This window comes from Acanthochromis polyacanthus, chromosome 16 (assembly GCF_021347895.1).
Source record: "Acanthochromis polyacanthus isolate Apoly-LR-REF ecotype Palm Island chromosome 16, KAUST_Apoly_ChrSc, whole genome shotgun sequence".
Classification (NCBI taxonomy): Eukaryota; Metazoa; Chordata; class Actinopteri; family Pomacentridae; genus Acanthochromis; species Acanthochromis polyacanthus.
The window spans coordinates 34,739,288-34,759,024 of NC_067128.1; the positions used below are offsets into that span (position 1 = coordinate 34,739,288).

At 40.2% G+C, this 19,737-nt stretch overlaps 2 protein-coding genes across 6 annotated transcripts in view; one reads left to right on the forward strand and one right to left on the reverse strand.

Annotated features, from left to right (window-relative positions):
* On the reverse strand, positions 1–3,842 carry ccdc167 (coiled-coil domain containing 167). The gene is made up of 4 exons (XM_022218028.2): positions 3,694–3,842; positions 3,392–3,486; positions 2,326–2,378; positions 1–1,700 (listed from the first exon to the last, which is right to left on the reverse strand). Exons 1-4 carry the CDS (start codon positions 3,733–3,735, stop codon positions 1,582–1,584), a joined length of 309 nt encoding a protein of 102 aa, XP_022073720.1. The 5' UTR covers positions 3,736–3,842; the 3' UTR covers positions 1–1,581.
* The window catches only part of kif25 (kinesin family member 25), a 24,618-nt gene continuing 8,277 nt past the window's right edge, over positions 3,397–19,737 (forward strand). The window contains exons 1-10 of one of the 5 annotated variants that reach the window (XM_051960821.1): positions 3,397–3,501; positions 13,272–13,320; positions 13,464–13,529; positions 15,339–15,461; positions 15,590–15,731; positions 18,343–18,446; positions 18,527–18,606; positions 18,710–18,749; positions 18,832–18,899; positions 18,996–19,070. In XM_051960821.1, coding sequence (XP_051816781.1) covers positions 18,841–18,899; positions 18,996–19,070 — 134 coding nt within the window. In that variant the 5' untranslated portion in view covers positions 3,397–3,501; positions 13,272–13,320; positions 13,464–13,529; ... (4 more) ...; positions 18,710–18,749; positions 18,832–18,840. Of the gene's footprint in view, positions 3,502–13,251; positions 13,321–13,463; positions 13,530–15,338; positions 15,462–15,589; positions 15,732–18,342; positions 18,607–18,709; positions 18,750–18,831; positions 18,900–18,972; positions 19,071–19,737 lie in introns of those variants that run through there. The other 4 variants (XM_022216036.2, XM_051960820.1, XM_051960822.1 and 1 more) reach the window with 4 other exon arrangements.

A 19,737-nucleotide genomic window follows, 5' to 3' on the forward strand; every position in this document is an offset into this window, starting at 1 on the left:
TGGCAATGCAGCATTTAATAATATATTCATGGAAAAGAATCAACACGCACATAAATCCCCACATAACAAGTCATTTCAAATTTGCATTATAAAGACATTTCATGTTCAAGCTCTTGGTAGGAATTAGGTGTATGGCAGCATGAGTTACAACAAAAAATAATCAAAAATACATTCTTCAAGTTCTCTGTTTGCTATAATGCCAAAACAGAGTAATATTCCTAAATCTATCAAACATGTTCCTTCATCAAACTGTACAAACGTCATGCAGCATGCGTTATCCCACTGAATCATTCATATGACTGAAAAGCAGCATTTCATCAAACATCTCTGCAGGATTTACCGGGCTTTGAAAAAGTTCTGTTACACTTGTTGAGACATTCACGAAAATGAACACAAAGATTTGTTGGTGCGATGAGATAAAACTTTTGGGTGGCCACATTTCTGATTAATATTATCATTAACACATATATTGAAATATTTGGAAAATAAAAAATTATCTTATTGCACCAAAAAAATCTTTGTGTTCATTTTGCTTGCATTTTGCAAGTGTAACAGAACTTTTGCAAAGCCCGGTACAGCAACATCACATAAGGCAAAGTTAATATTCAGTTGCTTCTTTTGGTTGAATGTCAGTCTGCAATAAGAGCTGAGGAAAATAAACAACAAGCTCACTCCTTCTCCTCAATACAACCTCATATGTATTAGAAAATGTACTGAGCTACATGCAGTGGAGTACAGATGTTCACTGTGTGTCATTCACTCCATGCATTTCTGATTATTCCACTGAGGAAACACAGACTGAGACCGGCCCAAAAAAGTCTGTAACACTTAAAACTTTTCATCCATGTTGCTGCAGATAATATGCCCTAAATGAAGCTGTGCTGGGTTTGGACTGCAGGATGAACCCAGTTTGATGTGGAATGGCGCCATCTGGAGGCAGAACGGAGGTATTTCATCAACACAACTCTTTGGCTCTGGTTCATCTTTCATCCTTGTGGCCACAATCATGGCCTCTTACACTTAAGCACAAAATTATTTACAGACCTGCCAAATGCAAGGAATTTCTTAATTTCTTTCAAAAGTCCTGATGTAAACCCCACCGAGAAGCTGCGGATGGAGCTCAAGAAACGGGTAACGGCACAGAAACCTTCCAACCTCAAGGATCTTGAAACATTTGCAAAAGATGAATGGTTCAGAATTCTTGCAGATACTTGCAAGAAGCTTGTGAGCAGTTAGTAAAAATGTTTGGAGGCCGTGATAAAAAATAAAATAAGGGGTTTGCAACTGAGAATAGTTTTGGACAGTGATTTTTTGTTTTTTTGTTTTCACCCTGTTAAAGATTTTTCTTCACACTTTCTATGTTAAATAAATCGGTTATAGCTTCAGACTCTCTTCTGTGTCCTATTTATATCAAATCTGAGGTAAAATACTGATGTGACACTGAAAAAATTAAGAATTTTCTTGTATTTGACCAGTGTATGAATAATTTCGGGCTTAAGTGTCTTATGACCTCATAGCAACACTGTCCTGAGCTGGTGGCTCTCTTAAGACTGGTGGGTCCCTTTAAGGTCCTGGATGCTATCATGAGTCTTCTTCACTGTAGAAAAATATGTAGTAGAAGAGAGCGCTGACAGCCAGCAGGGCGACCGACAGCAGCATGTTCCTCCGGTTCTCGCCTCTTAACGTCTCCAGCTCTTTGTCTAGAAACAGAAAAACAAAACTGACGTAAGCAAGTTGGGGTTTTGTGGGTAAGCTGGCAGTAGATAACCTCCATAGAGTGTATACACTTTACATGTAATACAGTAAAATCTGAGAATGTTCCATCAAGTTAATATTATAAATCGAACTGTTCTGTGCTTAAAATCCACCTCTTTAGGGCAACAAAATGTGACTTTCATGATTGATTAGTTTGTTGATTATTTTCTAATTTGACATGTCTGCAAAATGTCAGAAAATTGTTACAAATTCAATTATTATTAATGATTTAATTGTATTTTGTTTAGAATGGTTGTTTTGTGTGACACAAACAGCAGGGCAGATTTTTAAAAGGCACCATTTTCTCAATTATTTTAGCTCTACACTTTGAATCTCTTAGAGTCCAGTTTTAAGATCTCTCCTGTAAATGTTTAAGACCTCAGTTGGCTTTCAAAGCACTCCTGCTTGCATGTACACATCTTAGGCTGATATTCAGAATGAGCAGAGAATTTGATTTTTTTTTTTTAGCATCAGCCAATGTCAAATATACAAGAGAAGTAACAAAGAAAAACATAATTTTGAGTGCATGTACAAATGCAATGAATAAGGAGTTTTACAATGTGGTCTCACCGAGCTTTTGCACTCTCTCATTCATGATCGCCATTTCATCTTCTAGTTCTTGTCTGTGGAACAGATAGAAAGGATGAGAGAAAGAGAAACAGCACAGTTAGAAGGATTTTCACTCATCCAGGTCATCGGTTTTATTCCCTAGGCTCTGTTCCCTGCAGTTAGTAGTGATCATATTCCTGTTAATATTTCTGGTTTTAAAGTCATAGAGCTCAGTTAAAATAGGCAAAACCTGCACAAAGAGGCACAGATCAACCACAGAGAGATGTGAAACAGCCACAAAGTGACACCAAACGTGTCAAAATGACCACAAACGGACTGTAAACCATCACAAATTGGCAAATGTAATCACAGACACAAAACAGGCACAAAGTGATACCTAATACCACAAAGATATGCAAAATTACCACCAAAATATGTCAAAATGACCACAGAGATACTAAAACACCACAAATTGTCCAAAACAAACAACCACAGACTGAAAACAAACACAAAGTGACTCAAACAAACCACAAATAGATGCAAAACCACCACCAAGATAAGTCAAAATGACCACAACATGACACCAAACCAAAATAAATTGTTGAAAACAGTGAATTACAGGCACAAAGTGACACCAAACGTCCACAAAGAGATGCAAAACCACCACAAATTGTCGAAAACAAACAACCACAGACTAAAAACAAACAAAAAGTGACACAAACAAACCCCAGAGATGCAAAACCAGCACCAAGATATGTCAAAACAACCACAACATGACACTAAAGCACCACAAATAGACAGAAACAAACAACCACAGACTTAAAACAGACACAACGTGGGAAAGCAAACACAGAGAAAAACAAAATCAGCTTCAAAGAGACAAAAATCTGTCACAACGAGATGCAAAACTACCTCAGTCACAATAAATGACCTTAAGAACATGCAATGGATCACAGAGTGACCACAAAGATCACTAGTTGTGTAACTGTGTTTGTAGTCTCTTTCAGCCTGGGAGTCTTCCTCCTACAGGAGCAGATGGGGGGCTATGTCTTCATAAAGTGTAGTTTTGATACTTCTCCACCCTCACCTGTCCTTCTCGGACATCTTCTCCTTCCGGCTCTTGAACTCGGCTCTCTCCAGGTTGTCCTGGCAACGGGCCCGCCGCTCCTCCAGCCGGTCAATCTGCGGAGTTCACAGGTCAGACATTGATTATTAATCTCACTTTTTACACTATAAAACCCCGTCGAACGAGGTTAGACACCAAATAATGGTGTGAACAGACACAGGGGGAAGCTAGGAATGAATGAAATGCGTATCAGCTGAATGCTACAGAGCTAAACCAGACAGCTAAACCGCTACTAGCTAGCAAACACAACTTTACGTGTTTACCTCGGTGGCGACGCTGATTTTCTCTCGTCTTTTGTCCTTCATTTTGGCCGTTTTGTGTCCAAATAGTTACCCTCGGCAGCCTGTTTGACAGAAGCTGTGACAATGCGGAAAGAGTTTTTCTTCTTCGTCGTGTTTATTTCTTGAACCGTTCTGCTGCCCTCTGTCGGTGGGAGTCTGTCCTGTTTCAGGAGCCAAGTGGAAAGTTAAGTGACATTTAAACCTGTTGTGTATTTACCTCCCCCAAATTATGTAAAACCTTGTTGTACATCGTAGGCCAACCCTCAACCCTCCTGTTAGGTTCGTTCCTGAGTCATGCTTAATTATCCAAAAATGTCAGAAACCAAAAAGCCCAATAAACATTGTTTATATCTTATTATTAACACCATTTCTATCAATATTTAGTGCAGCGGTGTTCTTCACCTCTCACAGATCGTGGTTCAATGAGAATAATTCACTAGTTTTTCATTATAAAATGCAATTTAAAAAAAATTTATAAATTGGAAAGACCTACTTATAAAATACAGTAGTTTTATATGACATTGATTTACGAAGACTTAAAAATGTTATTTTATATTTTTGATGTTTTTTCTTTTTATGGAGTGATGCTGATAAATTAACACGAGATACATCTTCTGTTTAGGGTAGTTTTGCAAAAATGTGAAAGCAAAGCAGAAGTTTCAAACCGAAAAAATACTTTTAGCAATTTTTTCAACAGATATATATATATATATATATATATATATATATATATATATATATATATATATATTTATTCACCTTAAAATGGGTCAATTGGACCCACAACATAACAGGAGGGTTAATGGTGCCTGAAACACACTTTGAAATTTAGGAAACTGATTATATTTGTGAAATGTAGTGTTTTTTCATCGGTACCTGGTCTAAAGTGAACTCCCCCCATTTTTTTTGCATTTTCACAAACAGAATAAAGGATTTACCAATTTAAAAGTGGGTTGAGGACAGCATTGAGGGTTTACCTGAAACATCTAACATAGGTTTATATTAATAAGCTTTCTTTAACTTTTCCCAACCCTTTAAGCTTCAGTGTACCGCCGGCGGTACACCTACTAATTTGCATAGGAATTTCAAGAATGTCCGAGACGGGTGCAAACGCGATTATACAAACACTATACGCCGATGGAAAGCTTAGATTCTCATGAATCCGCCGGTATAAACCACTTTCAGATGCGATTACCACAGCGGGTGAGAAAAACACATTTGTCCGACAAAAACAAATATTCATCCATCCGTTCTCTATACACGGCTTCAAAGCACACAGCGCGACTCACATTTCCGGGTTTATTATTACACACACAAAAAAAAGATTCCACAAAAAACGGCCATAATCCAACCTTTTACATCAGATGACACAAGCCAGTAAACTATTTTGTCCAAAACATGTCCTGAAGTCGGTATAAGGACAAGGTACGTTTTATCCGTTTGATTCCCGGCTATAAAACACACAAGCAGAAACAAAAAATCAAGCCGTTTTTTCGTTTTTTCGTTTTGAGCAAAAAACAAAAAAACAGGAAACGGTTCGTTTTTTCGTTTTTTCGTTTTCACCCCCAAAATGAAAATACGACTCCATATTTCGTTTCATTGGTGGGCGGGGCTTCGGAGCCTGCCAGTGCACAATAAAGCTCCTGCCCATCACAATAAAGCTCTTGCGCTGGCATTCATAGACAGACTGACTTTCATTGTATTGCCTGCCCCCACTGCACTTCCCCTAACTCTAAATCAAAGCAAGTCGTGTACACAGTAATGACAGTCATAACCAGTGGTGTAGTCTAGTTTTTTCTACTGGGTATACTCCAACCTCATAAACCAAAGCCGGGTCAGGTCAACGCTGCTCGGGGTATTGTGCAGCGAGAAATACGGCCGCCGTCTTGGTCCGGTCAGCCGCTCCACTCAGCGCTGTTTGACAGCGCATTTAATCCATCTTAACTCTGAAAATTAAAATGATTTTCACGCGTTTTTTTATTTTTATGTTTTTGCTACAAACGTCATACATGTAGCTGTGATGTAGTCTACGTGATACGCAGGTATACACCCCACCACTAGAAAATTTTCCAAATTTCTGTATACCCACTTAAAAATGCGCAAAGATACGTATACCCAGGGGTGTAAACACGCAGGTATACGCCTTATACCCACTAGAAAAGGTCCCGAATTTCCATATAACCACTTAAAAATGCGCAAACACATGTATTAGTATGTTTTTTTGACATAACGTTCACTTTTCTCTGTGTCAGGAAGCGGTGAAGCTGTATGGGACGGGGGAAGGTGTCTGGCTGAGAACAGGGCTCACGAAAGGCCGACCGCGGTCCGGATCCGGACCCAGACGCCGTCTATACGGGTGTAAATTTGACAGGTCGCTTCTATTTTACCGGTGCAGGGTGCAGCTTTCCAGTGTTTATCATTGGTCTATCGGCTCAGAAACGTACAGACCAATTATGTAGGAGTTCAGGCATTCCACGTGACGCTACTCAGCCAATGACGTCGCTGAATCGCATCGCAGCTCTGCCTTCAAAAAGCAGCTGAGAGATGAGGGACAGAGAGGACAGTAATGATGGAAGTTCGGCTCTTTTCAGAGAGCTTTTGGCACTGCTTCCAAAGAAAAGCCGGTTCTTTCGGCTCCCAAACGGCTCCTAATTTATTATTCTTTGTAGCCTCATGTTTTTGCCTAACCTGGCAAATATGAATCGTTTGTGTTTTGACAAACTCTTTTTCATTCAGTGTTTTTATGAGAAGCCTTATAATTGACTCATTTTGTACATTTGCTCTGTTACAAAAACAGGTATTCTTGCTTTTGTTTATTATTTCAACCAAACTTTTTTGCACAAAAAATAAATGAACAAAACTCTGCACATGAACCCACAGAACCAGAACAGAAACAGAACCAGACTCAGTATTCAAACCGTATAAATGTCCTCAGAGCAGGCTGACATTCAGAAAAATCAGATGGCTGAGCTTGGATGGGCTGATACATTTCTTCTTTCAGTGAATATCTGCCGTGTTTTTGAGAAGATTCTCTCAGATGGAAGAAGTTGTCTCTCCTCCATCACCTTCACCAGGTGGGGCAGACTGAGGCCTTGTCCTGCTCCAGCTCAGTGGGTTGTCTGCTGGTTGGATGAGGGCTTCCTCTAGATATGATTCTCCATTCCCACATCAGCTGTAGGATTTCTCCTGAATCATCTCCTGTAGCTCTTCCATCAAAGAGCCTCCACACAGCAGAAGTTTGAGGTTCCTCCTCCACTTGGTCCTCTAATGGTGGAGATGTCAGACTGCTGCTCTTATTCTCTGAAGTTTCTCATCAACAGCTCTGTTGTCACTGAAGGCAAGCTTCTTTAATCTAGGATCCAGTAACATGTTTTCTGCGAGGACAGTGTTAAACTCCATACTCCATTAAATAGGTTAGGAGTCAGCTCTTCAGATTCACTACAAAGCATCGACTCTGAGAGTCCTATCTTTTGTGCCTTATACATCTCTAGAGGACAGACTGTGGTCACATGCTGACCATGTTTGGCTCAGCAAACAGCTGTAAGGCAGCTTTCTCAACTATGAACATAATCAAAATATGTTTTGAGAACGGCTCAAACAAGCAGTAGCTCAGTTGTCCCATTAAGCTGCAGAGATATTAGGGGAGTGATATGAGACAGACAAAAATGTAAAAGTGTTCAAATGTTTACATTTATGAGATTTAGGTATTGTTAAAGATGTATAGAAGTTGATTCAGGTTGTTCAGTCATGCTTTTTAAGTTCTGCACTTTATTTTAAGATATACAGTTACATATAAATTATTTATTAATAAATGTCAAAATGTTTTTGAACCGTACTGAATTTATTTGACGGTCAGTTTTTGATTACAGGCAGACTCTAATAAAACTACCAGGTTACATCAGCATATATCACAGTAACTCAAGTTAGACATTATGATGTTCTGGACCTTTGCTGACTGGACCTTTCTGAATTTTAGCTGAATACCCCTGGCTTAGAAGAAGAGGGACATGAGTCTAGAACATCTAATGACCCAACATCAGTCAGTGGAGAAAAAATAAGAAAAAGAAAGCAAAGGTAAATGAAACTATTTCAGTGTTTTAATAAGCCTGTTGCTTGTCCTGTGAATACTGCCACTTTAGGGAACACTACAGCTGGAGCTAAGGTTAACATTTAGGAAAGGGAGCCTGATGAAGAGGAAACATCAGCTCTACCTGATGGAGAGGAAACACCAGCTCTACCTGATGAAGAGGAAACATCAGCTCTACCTGATGGCAGGAGGAGCTGCTGACGCTATAATGTCTATAAGTATCTAATTGGTAGTTTGAAATAAAGGAGCTGCTGCTGCTGCGTGTGTGCGTGTGTGTGTGTGTGTGTGTGTGTGTGCGCGCGTGCGCACATATATGAGAACCTGACCTGGCTTTGGTTTATGAGGTTGGAGTATACCCAGTAGAAAAAACTAGACTACACCACTGGTTATGACTGTCATTACTGTGTACACGACTTGCTTTGATTTAGAGTTAGGGGAAGTGCAGTGGGGGCAGGCAATACAATGAAAGTCAGTCTGTCTATGAATGCCAGCGCAAGAGCTTTATTGTGATGGGCAGGAGCTTTATAGTGCACTGGCAGGCTCCGAAGCCCCGCCCACCAATGAAACGGAATATTGAGTCGTATTTTCATTTTGGGGGTGAAAACGAAAAAACGAAAAAACGAACCGTTTCCTGTTGTTTTTGTTTTTTTGTTCAAAACGAAAAAACGAAAAAACGAACCGTTTCCTGTTTTTTTGTTTTTTGCTCAAAACGAAAAAACGAAAAAACGGCTTGATTTTTTGTTTCTGCTTGTGTCTTTTACAGCCGGGAATCAAACGGATAAAACGTACCTTGTCCGTATAAAATCCCCGAATCGGTCGTTTTCAAGGAAATGCACCTCCCGATGCGCCTCGACAAGGTACGTTTTATCCGTTTGTTTCCTGGCTATAAAAGACACAAGCAGAAACAAAAAAATCAAGCCGTTTTTTCGTTTTGAGCAAAAAACAAAAAAACAGGAAACGGTTCGTTTTTTCGTTTTTTCGTTTTGAACAAAAAAACAAAAAAAACAGGAAACGGTTCGTTTTTTCGTTTTCACCCCCAAAATGAAAATACGACTCAATATTCCGTTTCATTGGTGGGCGGGGCTTCGGAGCCTGCCAGTGCACAATAAAGCTCCTGCCCATCACAATAAAGCTCTTGCGCTGGCATTCATAGACAGACTGACTTTCATTGTATTGCCTGCCCCCACTGCACTTCCCCTAACTCTAAATCAAAGCAAGTCGTGTACACAGTAATGACAGTCATAACCAGTGGTGTAGTCTAGTTTTTTCTAGTGGGTATATTCCAACCTCATAAACCAAAGCCAGGTCAGGTTCTCATATATGTGCGCGTGCACTCACATGTCCACGCGCGCACGCACACATACACACACACACACACAGCGGCAGCAGCTCCTTTATTTCAAACTACCAATTAGATACTTATAGACATTATAGAGTCAGCAGCTCCTCCTCCTGCCATCAGGTAGACCTGATGTTTCCTCTTCATCAGGTAGAGCTGATGTTTCCTCTTCATCAGGTAGAGCTGATGTTTCCTCTTCATCAGGCTCCCTCTCCTAAACGTTAACCTTAGCTCCAGCTGTAGTGTTCCCTAAAGTGGCAGTATTCACAGGACAAGCAACAGGCTTATTAAAACACTGAAATAGTTTCATTTAGCTTTGCTTTCTTTTTCTTATTTTTTCTCCACTGACTGATGTTGGGTCATTAGAAGTTCTAGACTCATGTCCCTCTTCTTCTAAGCCAGGGGTATTCAGCTAAAATTCAGAGAGGTCCAGTCAGCAAAGGTCCAGAACATCATAATGTCTAACTTGAGTTACTGTGATATATGCTGATGTAACCTGGTAGTTTTATTAGAGTCTGCCTGTAATCAAAAACTGACTGTCAAATAAATTCAGTACGGTTCAAAAACATTTTGACATTTATTAATAAATAACTTATATGTAACTGTATATCTTAAAATAAAGTGCAGAACTTAAAAAACATGACTGAACAACCTGAATCAACTTCTATACATCTTTAACAATAATTAAATCTCATAAATGTAAACATGTGAACACTTTTACATTTTTGTCTGTCTCATATCACTCCCCTAATATCTCTGCAGTTTAATGGGACAACTGAGCTGCTGCTTGTTTGAGCCGTTCTCAAAACATATTTTGATTATGTTCATAGTTGAGAAAGCTGCCTTACAGCTGTTTGCTGAGCCAAACATGGTCAGCATGTGACCACAGTCTGTCCTCTAGAGATGTATAAGGCACAAAAGATACGACTCTCACAGCCGATGCTTTGTAGTGAATCTGAAGAGCCGACTCCTAACGTATTTAATGGAGTATGGAGTTTAACACTGTCCTAGCAGAAAACATGTCACTGGATCCTAGATTAAAGAAGCTTGCCTTCAGTGGCAACAGAGCTATTGATGAGACACTTCAGAGAATATGAGCAGCAGTCTGACACCTCCACCATTAGAGGACCAAGTGGAGGAGGAACCTCAAACTTCTGCTGTGTGGAGGCTCTTTGATGGAAGAGCTACAGGAGATGATTCAGGAGAAATCCTACAGCTGATGTGGTAATGGAGGATCATATCTAGAGGAAGCCCTCATCCAACCAGCAGACGACCCACTGAGCTGGAGGCAGGACAAGGCCTCAGTTTGCCCCACCTGGTGAAGGTGATGGAGGAGAGACAACTTCTTCCATCTGAGAGAATCTTCTCAAAAACACGGCAGATATTCACTGAAAGAAGAAATGTATCAGCCCATCCAAGCTCAGCCATCTGATTTTTCTGAATGTCAGCCAGCTCTGAGGACATTTATACTGTTTGAATACTGAGTCTGGTTCTGGTTCTGTTCTGGTTCTGTGGGTTCATGTGCAGAGTTTTGTTCATTTATTTTTTGTGCAAAAACAGTTTGGTTGAAATAATAAACAAAAGCAAGAATACCTGTTTTTGTAACAGAGCAAATGTACAAAATGAGTCAATTATAAGGCTTCTCATAAAAACACTGAATGAAAAAGAGTTTGTCAAAACACAAATGATTCATATTTGCCAGGTTAGGCAAAAACATGAGACTACAAAGAATAATAAATTAGGAACCATTTGGGAGCCGAAAGAACCGGCTTTTCTTCAGAAGCAGTGCCAAAAGCTCTCTGAAAAGACCTGAACTCCCATCACTACTGTCCTCTTTGTCGTTCATCTCTCAGCTGCTTTTTGAAGGCAGAGCTGCGATGCGATTCAGCGACGTCATTGGCTGAGTAGCGTCACGTGGGATGCCTGAACTCGTACATAATTGGTCTGTGCGTTTCTGAGCCGATAGACCAATGATAAACACTGGAAAGCTGCCCCGGTAAAATAGAAGCGACCTGTCAAATTTACACCCGTATAGACGGCGTCTGGGTCCGGATCCGGACCGCGGGCCGCCTTTAGTGAGCGCTGTTCTCAGCCAGACACCTTCCCCTGTCCCATACAGCTTCACCGCTTCCTGACACAGAGAAAAGTGAACGTTATGTCAAAAAAACATACTAATACATGTGTTTGCGCATTTTTAAGTGGTTATATGGAAATTCGGACCGTATCTTTTGTGCCTTATACATCTCTAGAGGACAGACTGTGGTCACATGCTGACCATGTTTGGCTCAGCAAACAGCTGTAAGGCAGCTTTCTCAACTATGAACATAATCAAAATATGTTTTGAGAACGGCTCAAACAAGCAGCAGCTCAGTTGTCCCATTAAACTGCAGAGATATTAGGGGAGTGATATGAGACAGACAAAAATGTAAAAGTGTTCACATGTTTACATTTATGAGATTTAATTATTGTTAAAGATGTATAGAAGTTAATTCAGGTTGTTCAGTCATGTTTTTTAAGTTCTGCACTTTATTTTAAGATATACAGTTACATATAAGTTATTTATTAATAAATGTCAAAATGTTTTTGAACCGTACTGAATTTATTTGACAGTCAGTTTTTGATTACAGGCAGACTCTAATAAAACTACCAGGTTACATCAGCATATATCACAGTAACTCAAGTTAGACATTATGATGTTCTGGACCTTTGCTGACTGGACCTTTCTGAATTTTAGCTGAATACCCCTGGCTTAGAAGAAGAGGGACATGAGTCTAGAACTTCTAATGACCCAACATCAGTCAGTGGAGAAAAAATAAGAAAAAGAAAGCAAAGCTAAATGAAACTATTTCAGTGTTTTAATAAGCCTGTTGCTTGTCCTGTGAATACTGCCACTTTAGGGAACACTACAGCTGGAGCTAAGGTTAACGTTTAGGAGAGGGAGCCTGATGAAGAGGAAACATCAGCTCTACCTGATGGCAGGAGGAGGAGCTGCTGACTCTATAATGTCTATAAGTATCTAATTGGTAGTTTGAAATAAAGGAGCTGCTGCTGCTGCTTCTGCTGCTGCGCGCGCGCGCGTGTGTCTGCGCGCGCGCGCGTGGACATGTGAGTGCACGCGCACATATATGAGAACCTGACCTGGCTTTGGTTTATGAGGTTGGAATATACCCACTAGAAAAAACTAGACTACACCACTGGTTATGACTGTCATTACTGTGTACACGACTTGCTTTGATTTAGAGTTAGGGGAAGTGCAGTGGGGGCAGGCAATACAATGAAAGTCAGTCTGTCTATGAATACCAGCGCAAGAGCTTTATTGTGATGGGCAGGAGCTTTATTGTGCACTGGCAGGCTCCGAAGCCCCGCCCACCAATGAAACGGAATATTGAGTCGTATTTTCATTTTGGGGGTGAAAACGAAAAAAACGAAAAAACGAACCGTTTCCAGTTTTTTTTTGTTTTTTTGTTCAAAACGAAAAAACGAAAAAACGAACCGTTTCCTGTTTTTTTGTTTTTTGCTCAAAACGAAAAAACGAAAAAACGGCTTGATTTTTTGTTTCTGCTTGTGTCTTTTATAGCCAGGAAACAAACGGATAAAACGTACCTATTTTTCGTAATTTTTTTTATTTAAAAATAGAATATTAGCGATTTTTTGTACTGAAAACGGCTGGAATTGACTGAAGCTTAATTAAGCTGCTGAATCAGAAGCTAAATTCAGGGTTATGTGCTCAGAAATATGTGTGCTCAAATTGTGTCCTTCTACATCATTTTAAAACATTTTGATGCCTACATCGCATTAAAATATTTGTATTATGAAGTCAATAGAAGACTTAAACTATTTGGGGTTCCAGTACCAGCAGCCATCCTTAAATTAGGAACATTGGCGACTACTTTTCATGCTCCCAAAAGGGTTGGTTTTATTTATATACCCGGGCTGCTGTCGTCCCTTCCCATGCGCACACAGGGCTAAACACAGACAGGTGAGCAGAGATGTTGTTGATCGGTACTAATCGGATTATTTGACCTGAGAGGACACGACGTGATCAGTTGGGAGGAAAGTGACGAGGCCGGGCAATCTCCTCTCTGCTGGATCCTTTTTTATTCTAGAAGAAAAAATGCCTCTTTTTATCAACAGGGACCAAATATTTGCACATCAGGTTCATCTGCTGGAGCACAAGTTGAGGGTGAGTCACTGTTTAATTTACTGAATGCCAGATAGAGGGATTACTTTGTCATATATCGATGTAAGATTTCTCCTTTAGCTCCACTACGGCATCCACAAACTACATGTAAATGTCCTTTTGGGACGTATTTAACTGTGTTTCAGAGTAAAGAGGAGCGAATACTTGAACTGGAGACGGAGAATGCTATCCTTCATTTAAGACTCGCTGAGGTAAGAAGATATCTGTCATTTATGACACACAGGCTTTAGTGTACAGCCGACTTTCTGAGCATTTTATTCTGGTATTTTCTGCTCTGAGGACAAATTCAGGGAATTTGTTACTGATGTAGACAAACCTTTGTTTTAGTAATGACACTAACTTAACACTTAAGACATTAATTGATTTAAATCAAAAATCAAGGTATGGTAAACTAATAAAATTGATTCAATACCTGAATTTCTTTTATTTATGCTTCCGATTATTAGTTAGTTTATATTTTAAAACAATGAAGATTTAGCTTGAACACTAAAGGGGAGTTTGGCCGAATTTGTTTACTTGTACTGTAAAAATACATAAATAAATAAATCTCTAATTTTACAGACTTTCCATTTTATATCGTAAAGATTTTTTTTCTGCACTTTATATCAATAGAATTACAAAATAGACCATTTACACCTAATGTCAAATAACATACCCGTTTTTTTCTTTTTAAGGAAATGTTAATTTTTGGACATAAAAGACTTTTAAAATACATTTGCAAATACATCTTAACTTTACCATTTTTTTAATTAAATAGGTGAATATGTTGCATTTAGATTTATTACTTAATGCAATTTATTTAATTAACTTTGTGACGATTAACATTTGTATGAGTTGTTTATTTTGTTTTTTTAAAATCTCCTGCTGTTTATATGTTGTACCTTTTTTTACTCTTTTACAGCGTAGTTCCTGTGTAAATGTAAATAAATACAACTGCACGTAAAAGCTGTAGGATCTACTCTATGCCACACTGAAGAAATCAAACTAATAGACTAAAAAAGCCCAATATGCAAACTTCTATATTAGATCTGTTGTGTAGGACTAGATGTTGGTATTACTTCTTGCATACATGAGACACCTACTAAGTGAATGAGGGCATCCTCTGGGTTATCAAATGGGTGTCCTCCTTCATCGGTGTTTCGCTGATAGACCCAGGACACCTCCAGAGGGTTCAGCAGTGAATCCCAGCATCCCAGGTTCACTCCTTAGATGCCATCTACTCACTTGAAGGCCCAGGTGGAGTCCTTTCTCTTCATCCACAGCCACTCACTTCCCTTTCCAGCATCTCTGGAGAGGTCCTCGATCACCTACTGGAGAAGCCTGGATGTTGAGGTGGCTAGGCGTCGGCAGAGAGCTCCATACATCTCAGCTTCTTGCGCTTGTAGGCTTCCTCTACTGAGCTCTCCCAGGGCACTGTGGGCTCGATGATGTAGTCTTCCAATCGCACACCCCTCTCAGCCGCCCAGGATCTGGTCTCTTGGTGGCGAGACGGACTCGACTCTCACCCTCCTGGACAAATGTTGTTTCTTGCCAGCGGGACGATGTGGGTGGAAGGACGTTGACCCTCTTCCACCACTAGTGTCAGACACTTTAGCCCCTGGTTGTACCACCAGGTGTAACGGCCTTGGGTGAGGCTGGTCTTGCAGCCCACTAAGATGCGTTTGAGTGTATAGCTGGAGTCAGGCAGAGTGAGCATGTGGGGTCTTCATCATACCGCTGGCTGAGATTCCTGGGTGATGACAGGACATCATAGGCAGCCTTGATGATGAAGCTTGCTCTGAACGTCTCCATATCCTACAGCTCTTGCCAATTGATCTTCCTCTTTTCCCCTCCTTCCCATGTCATCCACTGGCCTTACTTCACCTGAGCAATGGCTTCTTTTTGTGTTAAAATGAAGTTTTACAGTTATCTATCGCATGGCAGTGGGGGGTGATCTTGTTTCAGTTTGTATTTGGTTGAAATAAAATGTGTTTGTTTTATGTGGTGTATTTTTTATTTAGAGTTTGGGGAAACTGCGTCGGGACCATGAAGAGGACGCTAAATCTGAGACCCATCGTCAGCTCCAGTCCAACACAGAGAAAATAACTCAGTCGGCTCTTGTCAAGCTGCTTTCTAACGTCCAGGTGCAAATGAAACATGTTTGTGTGCACGGTAGATGGTGATTTTTGTATGCTAAATGGTCAGATTATATGGAAACACTGCGACACACAGAGCCCACACATTTAAGTTGTCGTCTGTGCGTTGGTTGCAGGCTGTGAAGCAGGACCTCAGTGAGCTGTTTGCCGTGTACGCCAGCTTTGCCTCGGAGCTGGAGGAGCAGAGCAAGCAGCTCCTGGAGAAAGTAGAACAAGCCAGCTCCTGTCTGAATGGTCACCGTGGAGATGAGTTTCAGAGTGAGTACCTGAATAAGTGGAACCACAGGCTAGTATAGGTGTAGCATCTGTTATGTCTCCTCAAGGCTCCGTCTCCTGAAGGAGTTGGGTTTTTTTTTTTTTAAAGATATTTGGACTCTTGAGTGAATCCTGGGTGAAGTGAGCCTCTAAACCCACAGTGTCAAACATACGGCCCGTCACAGGGTCCAGTCCAGCCCGCAGGATGACTTTTGCAAAGTGTAACAATCACAGAAAAGACACTGAACATTGTGCAATATGATCTCAGTCAGCAGCTTTAGCACAACAGAGTTTGGGTTGGTGGAAGCCTGTCCTGTTGCTGATGCACTGCCACAACTCTACTGCGTTTTCTATGTATAAATGTTCTAAATTTACAAGGCAGAAGGAAAACTAAACCTTCAACCTTAATAGTTCCCACTTTAGTTTGTATGGTGTAGTGTCAGGATTACTGCACGGATGTGGAAATGAATGTAAATTTTAAATAATTTCTAGATCTTGAAAAGTTGTTTCGATCCATCCGTTATCTTCTCCAATCTGCTCAGTGAAAACACAGCCTGCAGTTCAGCCAAGAAGTCCTTGAATTTTTTTGTGACATGTCTACTTTTTTGACAGTATATAGTTAGACCAAATAGTTCATTTTTGGCAATTAAAAAAAAAGACCCACTAAATAAAGTGATTGAGATGAAATATCACAATTTTAAGCTTAGATTTCATTAAATTTACCAATACTGATGAGTTGTTCACAGATTTTCAAATTCCCAATGGTCCTTGAATTAGCTCATCTGTGAAGTTCACTCATTAATAATTGGAATTTTTTGTCTTGTATATGTTCATCCATCCATTAATTATCTATACACCACATAATTAGGGTCATGAGGGGCTGGAGTCTATCCCAGCTGACTTAAGCTGAAGGCAGAGTTCACCTGGACAGGTTAACACTCTGTCACAGGGCTACAAATACAGACAATCACACTCACATTCACACCTACGGATAATTTAGAGTTACCAGCTCACCTCAGCATGTTTTTGGACTGTGGGAGGAAGCCGGATAAAACCCACACAGGGAGAACATGCAAACTCCATGCAGAAAGATCCCAGGCCCAGACCGGGATTTAAACCGGGATCTTCTTCTTGCAAGGCAAAAGTCCTAACCACTCACTGTGCAGCCCCACGTGATGTGATGCTATTTGCATATCTAATAAACACCGCACAGCTTCTAGGCCCAGGCCGGGACTCAAACCAGGGATCGTCTAGCTGTAAGGCGACAGTGCTAACAGCTAAGCTATGCTAACAGACAAACCTACACTGATCGTCACATAACTCCGCCGCATTCCTTTTTCAGAGTAGTAATATAAATATATTAATATAAAGAGAATATATGGGACAGTATTTTAAAAGCAACACCCAAAATGTTCCTAACAGTGAACTTAAACGCCTCCATCCTCTCAGCTTTTACATGCTACCCAGTCTGCTCAGATGCTGCTGAGCAAGAGGTTGTTTGTTTGTTTTTTTAAGGGCAGGATTCTCCTCCATTAACTTTTTTCACTTCCTCATTCACCCTCTATGTGCGGCTGTAATTCTGAAGTGGCTTACGGCTAATGCGCTGCCCGTATCTCTGTTAAGATGCGCTGCTATCTGGTAATCCTCTCACAGGCCCTCACCCCGCCCTCCAGGCTGTCCAAGGTTGACTGTGTGGATAAATGCAGTTCAACCAGTCAGCTGGTTCACCACGTCTCAGGTGATTGGAAGGAAGTGATCTTGTCACAAGCTGTGGCCCAGATTAGCCTGAGTACAGGCTGAACAAAACGCTGCAGGCAGGAAGTCAAGACTGGGGTGATTTTGGTTACTGAGGGGTTTCCTCTTATGTTGCACTTTGTTTGATGTTTTTGTTATTCACATTGGTGACTGATAGCACATAGATACAAGCCTTTGGACTTTTCCATGAATGTTAAAGCTGTGTTTGCTGCATAGAAGGTCCCTTAGGCTCTTTATATCAACAACAACAACAACAACAACAACAACAAAACAGAGTTGGTTTGAATCATTTCCAAATCTTGGCAAAACTGAGATTAAAAGCAACACATATCTAATTGGTAACATTGGAGATGGTTGCGCAAACCCTGTGTTTTATGAATACCTTATGTCTTTATCTTCTACATTCTGAAAACACACTGAATGAAGAGATTACATGCCGTATGGCCACATAATTTTGTGAATATTGCAGTAGTAATCCACAGCAAAATAAGATATCTGAGGTGTTTTCCTACTCCTATGTGGAATTTTTGTGGATAATTTGTGCCTTAAATTATTTTTAATCAGCAAAGACAGAATTGTGGTCATTCAAAATACAGTTCTTTTAATAATTAATGAACTTCTTAGCCTGTCCTGTGTTTGTATGAATGGACCTGCTTGCTGCCAAGTGTGTACGTTTGTGCTCCAGGATTAAAGGCTTGGCGTGATTTCAAAGATGCACACTTCAGGGAACAGATAGGAGCAGCTGGAGGCTTCATTATTTGTCGTGGAAAGCACCATAGCACGATGCTGAATATCCGTACGGAACATTTAACCTCAGCTCATGACACAACATTCCTCCCATTTTTTCCTCCGTGTCCAGATTTGCAGGATCGTGCTGCAGCCCTGGAGCGCTCTCTGGAGGAAGAAAAGGAGAGGTGCAGATCAGAGAGGCAGAAGAGGAAAGAGCTTCACAACGCGCTGGTGGTGAGGAGACATGGAGCGTTCTACTCAGAAATGACAAACTACGGTAAATCTTATAATATCTGATGTTTGTTCGGCTGCAGGAGCTGAGAGGGAACATCAGGGTTCACTGCAGGGTTCGTCCAGTTCTGGCCTTCGACCACGTCCAGACCTCTGGATCAGGGTGGGTTAACGTCACAGCGCATCGCGACTCCACGCTGGATAAAAAATGACTAATCAGTGCTTGAAAAATTGAGAAAATGCAATGTTATCCTTTTCTCTCTCAGACCTGCATCATCAGAGGAAGTAATCAGTGCAATCAGTGATGTGAGTTTTCTCTCAGAGCTGATTTTCTTTGATTGCTGCTAACCTGCTTCACTTTCTAGTCATTCCTTGTTGTTTTTTTCAGGACACGGTGATGGTGAACTGCTTGAAGACGGGGATGCCAGTGCAGAATAAGTTGTTTGAGTTTGAGAGGTAAATACAGACATCATGGCCCGCTGATTTATATATATATATATATGTGTGTGTTTTTTAAACAAATAATCAGCGTGGTGTTCGTGTGTCTTCCAGGGTGCATGGACCAGACGATTCACAGAATGCTGTGTTTGAGGAAGTCAAGTCGCTCCTCACTTCACTGCTGGATGGGTGAGTGAAAAGTGATCTAAAACACTAGACCAAGGGTGTCAAATCATCGTAGTTTAGGCTCCAGATTCAGCCCAATTTTATCTCAAGTGACCAGTAAAATCACAGCATAATAACCTAGAAATAACCACAAGTCCTAGTATTTCCTTTTAGTGCAAAAAAGTACATTCTGAAAATGTTCACATTTAAGGAATTATCTTTGTACAAAACATCATGAACAACCTGAAATTTCTTAAGAAAAATAAATTTGATTTCAGCAACATTCAGCCTCAGTTTGTCCTTTATACATTACAGCTTTCAGATCACAGAGAGTCTACAAAGGAACAAAACTTTTAGTCACAGCTATCTGGAACTGAACGATACAGGATTTTACTTTATGATCGACAAAAGTCCGACAAAAAAAGAGAACAAAAACATGACAAAATCTTACAAAAATGAGACACAAAACAACAAAAAATAAGACAAATGACATGAAACAAAACAAAAAGAGAAAAAAATAGACAAAAAAGTTGCATAGTGACAAAAATATGGACAAGCAACAGAAGTAAGACAAAGAAAAACACAAAATGATGCACAAAACAATGAATAAAGCGAAACACAAAATGACAATAAATAAGAAAAAAACACAAACGAGAAAAAACAGAAACACTAAATGACAAAAACAAGACAA

What these genes read in the sequence shown, in the direction of transcription:
- ccdc167 (XM_022218028.2), bottom strand. Translation starts at nt 3,735, where the DNA reads ATGAAGGACAAAAGACGAGAGAAAATCAGCGTCGCCACCGAG. An exon ending in AAATCAGCGTCGCCACCGAG is followed by an intron (nt 3,487 to 3,693) that starts GTAAACACGTAA and finishes TGAACTCCGCAG; the next exon opens with ATTGACCGGCTGGAGGAGCG. An exon ending in AAGATGTCCGAGAAGGACAG is followed by an intron (nt 2,379 to 3,391) that starts GTGAGGGTGGAG and finishes TCTGTTCCACAG; the next exon opens with ACAAGAACTAGAAGATGAAA.